General features: G+C 32.2%; 3 protein-coding genes and 1 non-coding gene across 13 annotated transcripts; all 4 read right to left on the bottom strand.

The window, feature by feature from the left end:
* Positions 1–63: 63 nt before the first annotated feature.
* LOC100647313 (snRNA-activating protein complex subunit 1) lies at positions 64–3,034 on the bottom strand. Of its 8 annotated transcripts, none has more exons than XM_020866408.2 (6): positions 1,920–3,034; positions 1,594–1,756; positions 1,157–1,454; positions 732–1,072; positions 490–656; positions 64–379 (listed from the first exon to the last, which is right to left on the bottom strand). In XM_020866408.2, the coding sequence occupies exons 1-5, from the start codon at positions 1,948–1,950 to the stop codon at positions 533–535; spliced, it is 957 nt and encodes a 318-aa protein (XP_020722067.1). In that variant the 5' UTR covers positions 1,951–3,034; the 3' UTR covers positions 64–379; positions 490–532. The 8 variants fall into 8 exon arrangements, with proteins under 8 accessions (XP_020722067.1, XP_020722064.1, XP_020722065.1 ...); XM_020866405.2 differs by lacking the exon at positions 64–379 and having other exon boundaries at positions 526–656; positions 1,920–1,963; positions 2,041–3,034; XM_020866406.2 differs by lacking the exon at positions 64–379 and having other exon boundaries at positions 526–656; positions 1,920–1,959; positions 2,041–3,034.
* Positions 2,997–3,103, bottom strand: LOC125386360. Its single transcript, XR_007226417.1, has one exon. It is a non-coding gene; the product is annotated as a U6 spliceosomal RNA (small nuclear RNA).
* A 77-nt stretch (positions 3,104–3,180) lies between these two features.
* LOC100645809 (aspartate--tRNA ligase, cytoplasmic) lies at positions 3,181–6,304 on the bottom strand. 2 transcript variants are annotated; one of them, XM_012316179.3, is made up of 12 exons: positions 6,185–6,304; positions 5,600–5,637; positions 5,440–5,524; positions 5,161–5,344; positions 4,987–5,089; positions 4,600–4,921; positions 4,349–4,520; positions 4,124–4,271; positions 3,859–4,048; positions 3,710–3,790; positions 3,525–3,636; positions 3,181–3,460 (listed from the first exon to the last, which is right to left on the bottom strand). In XM_012316179.3, exons 2-12 carry the CDS (start codon positions 5,635–5,637, stop codon positions 3,297–3,299), a joined length of 1,599 nt encoding a protein of 532 aa, XP_012171569.1. In that variant the 5' UTR covers positions 6,185–6,304; the 3' UTR covers positions 3,181–3,296. The 2 variants fall into 2 exon arrangements, with proteins under 2 accessions (XP_012171569.1, XP_012171568.1); XM_012316178.3 differs by lacking the exon at positions 6,185–6,304 and adding an exon at positions 5,787–5,928.
* Positions 6,305–6,995: 691 nt separating this feature from the next.
* Positions 6,996–9,275, bottom strand: LOC100646602 (prohibitin-2). Of its 2 annotated transcripts, none has more exons than XM_020866402.2 (6): positions 8,806–9,275; positions 8,347–8,609; positions 7,950–8,267; positions 7,791–7,868; positions 7,620–7,716; positions 6,996–7,420 (listed from the first exon to the last, which is right to left on the bottom strand). In XM_020866402.2, the coding sequence occupies exons 1-6, from the start codon at positions 8,912–8,914 to the stop codon at positions 7,209–7,211; spliced, it is 1,077 nt and encodes a 358-aa protein (XP_020722061.1). In that variant the 5' UTR covers positions 8,915–9,275; the 3' UTR covers positions 6,996–7,208. The 2 variants fall into 2 exon arrangements, with proteins under 2 accessions (XP_020722061.1, XP_020722063.1); XM_020866404.2 differs by having other exon boundaries at positions 6,996–7,405.
* Positions 9,276–9,369: the final 94 nt, after the last annotated feature.

The raw sequence follows: 9,369 nt of genomic DNA, 5'->3' as shown, positions 1-9,369 counted from the left end.
TTGACATGAACTTATTACCGTAAGCTTTAGAAATGTTTATTGGCGGCAATAATAACACTTACATTCAGTATATAGATTTAATTTTAATGCCGTAAATATACATAAAGCTACATGAAAATGGAAAGTTACATCTTTGAAAATTAATCTCTGATAAAGTAACTTCTTCACGAAATCTATAATACATTTTACTCAGTTTTTAAGTTTAGAAATTTAATCCATTTTAAAGACGTTTAGCCATTTAATTGAATTGTCTTTACTTAAAGTCTGTGCAAAACACAGTTACAGTAAGGTAGAGTACAATATATTCTACAAAAAGTTTTCTTAAAATTTAGAATGATTGATATTTCCACTGACTTGTTCCTTGTACTTATTTTGTATACTTCCCAATAAAAAACAATTTATCAAATATCATTTAGTTGTTATGGCTTTTACATAAATTATGAACATGCGCATACTGTATTACATACTATTATAAAATAATACACTTACGTATGAAAGATGTATATTTCGTATCTTTTTCTCTCCTTTGCTGTTATGAATCTATTGGTAACTCCGAATATGAATCATCACTTTCTAATACTTCACCTTCTTCAGATTCACTTTCAGGTTCAATACCATCAATTAATGGTCGCATTTTGCGTTTGGCAGGCCCTCTTCTAGAATATTGAAACATGGTATAATACAATTTAATAAATGTACAATAAATGTATTATTTGTACAAATATACATACAATTGAAATTTTGTATGCTCGTTTGAAGATTGTCCTTTTAAAGTAGAACAAGATGGTTTTTCAAAATCAATTGTATTTTTCTGTTGATCCCTTCTCTGTTCTTCAAACTCTTGAATATCATTAATGATTTCCTGTGCAATATTTGAATTGAATAATTTTAAACTAGCATCTGATAGATTTATTAATTTTGATGCTTCTTTCTTCTGTTCATAAGCTTTACTAAGTTCATTAATTTTTGACAATATTTGATTCTTGTCACTTAAATCTTTTAGTGTTGGCAATATAGAATATGGATTAAAACACTGTGAATTCTTTACAATATATGGTTTTTCCATACCATACTAGAAATACAACATTATATACGATATATACATATAATTCACAAGCACTATTTATATATATTTAAGAGTTTTCATCAAATTTACCTCTGAATCAAAAAGACAGAAATGAAATGCATTACTTGCAATTAGTTTACACAATATATAATTAGCATCTAAATGTTCTGCTTCTTTTATTTCTGCATGAAGTTCCAGAATACTTTTCCAATCATCTAGTTTAATTTTAATTCTAAATTGATCTATTGGCATTTTGAAGTATATTCCATATAAAAGATATAATCCTCCAATACGTTCTTTAAAACGAGGGGGTAGAAGAATGAATTGTTTACATATATGTAATGCTTCTTCGCAAAATTCTAATAGTTCCAAAAAGGATGGACGGCCCCTAGAAATATAAAGAAAAGATTTATACAATTTTAAACAATTTATTATTTACTTCAATTATTCCAAATGCATATTCGAAATAAAATTATAGCAAAAATAACCATAACAATTAAATTTAGTGAGATTTAATCTCAACTTACGCAAAGACTAGTGAAAACTTCATTGCTTTCCAGATATCACAAAAAGTTTCAAATCTAATGTTATCTGCACGTTCAAAGCGAGTAATTAATTGTTCGCAATCTTCTTTGAAACCGTTCATAAACAATGATTTGTTTGTTGCCATTTCAGATCCTGGCAACACAGCTATTATTATATTTAATGAGTACGATAATAAAAGAAATATTTTCTTAAACACTATAAATTATTATTTTAACCTTCTTTGATACGAACTTCAATTTGTTTGCATTTGAAAACACTTCATCAACATACAGTATTGCTTCAAGTTATGTGTGATCGGAGATTTTACCTCGCATTATGACCGCTGCTATCCCCTCCATTTCTTAGAACTGCCTTCGTGGAGCATACACTAATTACATATACTATACTATATACATATGTACATGCACGAATACGAACATAGTACGCACCCTTGCACTATGACTTATGACCAGTTTCGGTCCCAAACTGTAATTTGCAAGTAACATATGTATAACATCTGTGAATGTTCATAGACAGTTTATTTAAAAAATGACATAAAAAGGAAAATAAGACGAGTTTTAAAAAAATAATGACTAATTGATCACAGAGTTGTCTTCAGTCTTAGATGCCATTTTATTAGTGTATATCGCGAAAACTATAATTCTTTTTTTATTATTATTACAATTTACATTATAAATCACTATAGACATTATACTTCTTTTCTTTTTTACGTGGAGAAAATCTGCTCGGCCGCTTCTGAGGAAAAGCGGCGTGGTAGTGTCGGACTCTAACCGATTAAAACCTCTGGCCTTGCCAACGTTTAAGTTTAAACCCCAGCGGAGGGAGCGGCGGCCCTAGCGCGCCTCGCCCAGACGCGTCCACGGCTTCTGCCGCGCCCCTGCCGGCCGGTCCTCTCAGGGTGGGAGTCCCGCTCCCTCACCTGCTCTGCCGCCTCCTTCCGGAGCATAACCTGCTCGTTGGAGGTCACGGCCCTCCTATCTCTCTCGCTCACCAGCAGTGCCTCAAGGATCGCCGGTGGCGGGAGGTCCCATCCTATTTCCACGATGAGGGAGTGGCGCAGCACCGCCCACGTCGGGCAATGCTCCAGCGTGTGCTGCGCCGAGTCCACATCCGCATCGCAGTGGTGGCAATGCGCGGTCGCCTCTTTCCCGATTCGGTGCAGGTACTCACTGAAGCACCCGTGCCCGGTGAGCACCTGCGTCACCCTGTAGGTCAGGGGAGGCCCGTCACCGTCCAACCAAACGTCCCAGTTTGGAAGGACGGCCTTGAGGACCCTCAGCCCCGGCGCGCCTGCTCTCGTGTCTAGGCTGGCGCGCCATTTATCAAGCAGGGCCCGCCGAGCCTGAACCCTAACATCGGCGTCCACCGGGCCGATCCCGTCAGAAAAAATGTGGAACGCTTCACGATTTTGCGTGTCATCCTTGCGCAGGGGCCATGCTAATCTTCTCTATATCGTTCCAATTTTAGTAAATGTACTGCCGAAGCAAGTACATAGACATTATACCTAATTGAAATTATTTGTAGAGATGTTTAGTTTCAGTTAGGTACATTATACCTAACTGAAAGCGTATTCAAAATGTCTGTTTATTGCTTTTTTCAATGATATAGTAATTACAAATGATACAAATGTATTCATTATACATTAATATATATGTACTGCACGAATTATTTTAAAGTTGAAATTTTATGGCGTAATACGTTTAGGATCACGAGGGAACATCGAGACTTTTCTAATGTTGTCTAAGCCAAGATATAACATAACAACACGCTCCAATCCAATACCACCACCAGCATGGGGAGGGCAACCATATTTAAATGCATCAATATATGATCTTATCTTTTCTATGTCTACAATTAAAAAAAATATGTTACATTATTACTGCAAACATATAAAAATATAAAATATTCCTACCAATTTCATGATGCTTTGCACGTTCTGTAAGAAGTTCAGGATCATGAATACGTTGCGCACCAGACATAATTTCTTCACCACGCATGAACATGTCATAAGAATTTGATGTTTTCTGTAATAAATATAACATATTTAATGTATTATTGTAACGCATTATTCTAAAAATAGATATTCTAAGAGCTTACCGGATTATTTGGATCTGGCATGGTATAAAACGGTCTTACTGCCAATGGATAATTATCCAAGATGTAAAAATCCGTATCATACTAGAAGTAAGACAATATTGAGAAAAGTAGATTCATATCTACAAATAATATTTTGAAGAAAAACCCACTTTTGCTTTAACAAGTTTGCCTAACAATTTTTCATCCGGCGTAGATAAATCATCTTCTTCACCCAAAGTTACACCAGCTTCCGCTAATAATTCAATAGCATCCTTAAATTCTAATTTCAAAGGCGGATCTAAAAATTTAAATGGTTCGACATTATACTGCTGACGTACAGCCTCGATTTCGGCAGCGTAACTGAAATTAAATATAAGATTAGTATTTTACAATTACAGAAAAAGTCTTTTACATCTTTTAGTCAACTTTACTAACTTGTCACGGAGACCTTTAAACATCTCTACAAATAACTGTCCAATAGTATCAACTACTTCGTGATAATGGTATTTGAATGCCATTTCTAAATCGAGACCGACGAATTCTGTCAAATGTCTATGAGTATTTGAATCTTCAGCTCTAAAGACTAAGAAATTCCCATACATAATAACATATTTCCAAAAAATGAAATGAAAGAATTAAATTTTTTAAATTAAACATTACCTGCTCCTGTTGTAAAAACTTTATCAAAGTCAGCAGCTATTGCCATTTGTTTATAAAGTTGTGGAGACTGTGCTAAATAAGCATTTCCTTTAAAATATGATACTGTGAATACATTTGCACCACCTTCACTTGCAGCAGATATAATTTTTGGTGTATGAATTTCAACAAATCCCTATAAACAAAAATATGTGAATAAAATTCTATATGCTGTTTACAATTTTGTAGAATTTATTACTTTACTGACAACCTACTTTACTTGTAAGTATATCTCTGAATAATTTACAGACACCTGCTTCTATTCTATATATAGCCTGATTAGCTGGAGTCCTTAGATCCAAGACTCTATTATCTAGTCTAGTATCTTGATTCACTTTTATGTTCAAAGCATTATCATCGACTTCCCCTACAGGTCTTGAAGCATCTTCAATTTGTAAAGGCAATTGTGGTTTTGCAGCACTTATTACAAAAATTTTTTCAATGTGAACTTCAACATCTTTTTGAGTACATGATTCAATTTGGGAAGGAACACATTTTACAACTGCTTCTATATCCACAATAGATTCTTTAGTAATGCTACAAAATAATTTTGTAAAATAAAAAGTAACATTAATTTTTATTAACTCATTTACACCACTTACTTGGATATAAATTTAATCATTTGTTTGCTGACTTTTTCATTGACTGCAACTAAACCTTGTATTGTATAAGATTGCTGTCTTAGAACGATAAAACACTGTTTACCTACAAGGGAGAAATATTTAACTTGATTATATAAATATTAAATGTTCTTGCTTTAATCTTAAACGATATACCTTTAGCACGACTAGTATGTAAACGTCCCCTTAACCATATAGTCTGATTTTCTAAACTGGGATTCAAATTTTTAACATCAGTAAATTTCCTTTCTGTGTGTTTCTCTTTACTCTGTATTAATCCTATTTCTCCATATTTCCCAACTGATATATCCTCTTCCTGAACTACATCTTGTTGTGCTTGCTATATATATAAATCAAAAATGCTTTATTGAAAGCCTACACATCAAATTTTAGAAAATAATTTTTTTTATTAAAATATCTAATGAATTAACTTACAATCTGAGCTTTACGTTCAGCTTTCTTTGCTGCTTTTTCTGCCTCTCTTTGCTGTTTCTTAAGAGCCTTCTTAGAAAGCTCATCGCTTAAGAAAGAAATGAAGAAACTCAAAAATATAATTATGAAATAACTGTCTTTTAAAAATAATAATTTATCTTACCTCTCTGTAGTTAAATTAGCACGTTTATCTTCTTTCATCTACAAATGTGATGCAATATCATATTAGTTTAACAGAACATATGGTTAAGTATATTATATAAAGAAAAAATAGAATAGATACAGAAAAAGTAAAAATAAATGTTTGCTTAAAATTACAATCTGAAATTTATTAAATTGAAAATATGCACCTTTATTTTATTCAAACTTGAAAATAGCACGTAATTAATGACAAATTGCCAGTACTTTTCTTATCACATACGAGTAGAGGTTATCTAAATTGATCACATTAAATACATATATATACAAGCTAATAGAAATCAAAGAAAAAGCATTAAAAAGAGCGGCAAGGTATAAAAAGAAAGCCTTATAATCAAAAAAGAAACTAGTAAAGAAGTGTATAAAGAAAAGAGAGAGGAACTGGGGAAATGGCCAAGAAGGGAAAAGAGCAAGAAAGAGAATGGAGGGACACAGATAGAAGCAAGAGAAGAGCAAGAAAGGATGACAGCAGACCAAATTTTAGAAGAAAGAAGAAAAAGAGAAGCAGAAGAGAGAGGAAAAAGTATAAGGGAATCCAAATATAACATACATTACAGAAATATCGCCAAAGAAGGATTACCAAAGTACTTAGACGGGAGCATGAAGTGGAGGGACAGAAGAATATTAGCAAGATTCAGATGTGGAAATGAGACCAAAGCAAGGGAATACTGGAAAGAAGAGGGAGAAAAAAGATGCAGACTATGTAGAAGGAAAGAAGACCTGAGACATGTAATAGAAGAATGTGAAATAACGGGAGGACCAAAGGACATAGGAAAAACATTAAATGAGACTGGAGAAGGTTTAACAAAAATAAAAGCAATAACAGACAGGAGAAGGGCAATACAAGACGGGGAGAAACGACAGGAAGGAAGCACAGCAAGGAGGCAAAAGCCCAAAGTTGCAATAGTTTTTAGTCATTAGTTGTTAATTGTTAGTTTTTAGTTTTAGTTTTTAGAGGTAGAATAATTAAGAGAGTGCAATATAATAAGAGTGGATAAGAGGGGAAATAAATATATAAGAAGCGAAATAGGTATAAGAGATGTAAAACCGAAAGTTCGTCCAAAGCCGAAAGGCACGGACTAAACAATAATAAAATAAATACACATATACATATTCAAAAATTTTTCGGAAGCACACCTCCCAAGTGTGTTCCACAACTTACCATTTTTTAAAGATAAGTTTTAAGTAACAAGGATACAAAGATATTATATAATTCCGAAATGATGTTCATTCAACACTTACGCTTTTAAATAAATGATTAATTAGAATATTATATCATAAAATTTGTATTATAAATGTCCAGACGAAGATCATGATTGTCGAGTATCAAATGATTTGTATTTCTAAGAATAAAAGAAGGATAAGGGGACAAACTGTAAATTAACTTTATTTTCTTATGTCGATAATTTGTAATATCGTCTTGTTAAAAGATTATTAAAATATGAATTCTTTAATATAAAATAAAAAGATTTTCATCTAGTCTATGACATTAACAAGATTTAGGTGAGGAATATGTTAGAGAAGATGAGCTCGCATCGCAATTTCTTTTTAAATATAGAATTAAAAGTTCAAGATCAAGAAACAATCATTTTTGCTCCACCATCTGCAGAATCCAATAAAATAGATACTTGTTCTTCTGGAGACATTGGTACAGAATCTCTAATTAATGGCCTTTCATTGGTTTTCACTGTTGCTTGTTGCTCAGATTTTAAAGTTTTCACAGCACTTTGCATAGCATCATTCCAGTTTCCCAAGCTCAGCCTTTTATCACCTGAAAAAACAGGAGCTCGAGATTTGCGAGCGAGCATCACCTTACCACAGGATATTAAAACAAATAACAAGAAATAGGTGCAGTGACATTTTTATATCTACAATCATCTAATGAATCTTTTTAATAATTTCTTTTGTTATCTACATGTATAATGTTGAAAATCATATTACATATGATACGTATGAAAAAATATTTTATCGTCTTTATTTCTTACTTTTCAGTTTGTCTGATGAATCATCAAATGATGGATCTTGAATATTTAGCATCAAGCCATTACCACTAAGATACAAACGATTGGGAGAATTAGCAATCTAAAACAAAAATTACGTTTATTATATAATATTTCGATAAATCATTATAAAAAACAGAATTTTTCTATAATTACCGTGCGAGAAATGTTTTGTGCTGCACGGATTTTTCGTAATTTTAAATAACCTGGGTTTTGACTAAGAGCCAAGCCAAGGTACACTGGAGTTAAGGATATTTCCATTCAAAAAGAATATATGCAACATTATAATTATTTATATTGTTTTTTAAAGGATATCATTTTGGCAGCTTCTGCTTCACCCTCTGCTTGAACAATTTTTTGTTGTTTCTCCTGTTTTGCTTTTTCTACGAAGAATGCAGCTCTTTGCGCCTCCTGTTGAGCAACTTGCTTAGATTCTACAGCAGCTGTATATTCTTTACCAAAACTTAATTCAGTTATTGACACATCATCTAAGACAATATTAAAATCTCTAGCACGTTCAGTTAATTCTTTTCTTACTAAATTTGAAACCTGTTGTCTCTGCGTAATTAGCTGAGATGCATTAAACTTTGCTACAACTGATTTTAATACTTCATTACAAATACTTGGCAAAACCTAAAACACAAACAATTATATCTCAATAACAATTTTATTGAAATTTTAATATGAAAATATTTTGATATTTTACACCAACCTTTTCATCATAATCAAGACCTAAATGACGATACATTGATGGTAACATAGTTGCATCAGGACGAGACAGCACACGAAGAGAAATATTGACCATTTGTAAATCTTTGGATCCTGTAGGGGAAGATAATTTCCTAGGCCTACTTCTAATGTCGTAAATAATTGGCCAATGAAACCATGGAATACGAAAATGAAGACCTTCAGTTAATATATCTTGTTGGATTCCTCCCAAACGAGAGAATATAATTGCTCTATGACCAGCTTCCACTGAAATAAGACATAATCATATAACTACAAATGTTTAAAAGCAAATGTTTTTTGCTTTAAATTTTATTTTTTTCATTAATTTTTTATCAAATTTTATATATATATACATACATATCGATAATAATTTGTATATATTATTTATAATATATAAATATTAATTTTTCTTTCTTTCTTTAGTAAATTGTGTAAACCAAACCTGTATACATAGATTTCCAAAAGCCATAACCCGTCACGCCGACCGCTGCAAGGCATGAAGCGGCAACTCCAATACCATTAGGAGCTTTAGGCAACTTAAATTCGTTCATTTTATTGTATAATATTATTTACTGCAGTTATGTCTATATTTTTTCACGATGACCTAAAAATTAATAATTTCTAACCAATATATTGTACTTTGAGATCAAAAATGCAATAACGATCTTTGAATGAAAAATGCTAGGCACGAGCCGGGATTCACAGTAAAGAACGATACCACAGAAAGCTTACATACTTGCAAACCATAAGGTGGCTATACTATATGCATATGATTTGTCCCCTATGAAGCCTTATTTTCAAGTGACGATGACGAAGAATATCTTCGTTTATTGCAATAGATAAAACACTAAATTTTCTAGTCTTCTCTACTGTCTCATTAATAAAATAATTTACTTAGTAATAAGTAAAAAATAATATCGGTATGAAAGACATATATAATCTATAATTGCTGACTAGACTGACACTAGTCAGCAATAGTTATAGTCGCAGCAATCAAATTTTGTTT

Source organism: Bombus terrestris, chromosome 14 (assembly GCF_910591885.1).
Source record: "Bombus terrestris chromosome 14, iyBomTerr1.2, whole genome shotgun sequence".
Taxonomy (NCBI): domain Eukaryota; kingdom Metazoa; phylum Arthropoda; class Insecta; order Hymenoptera; family Apidae; genus Bombus; species Bombus terrestris.
This window is presented reverse-complemented; position numbering and strand designations above follow the sequence as displayed.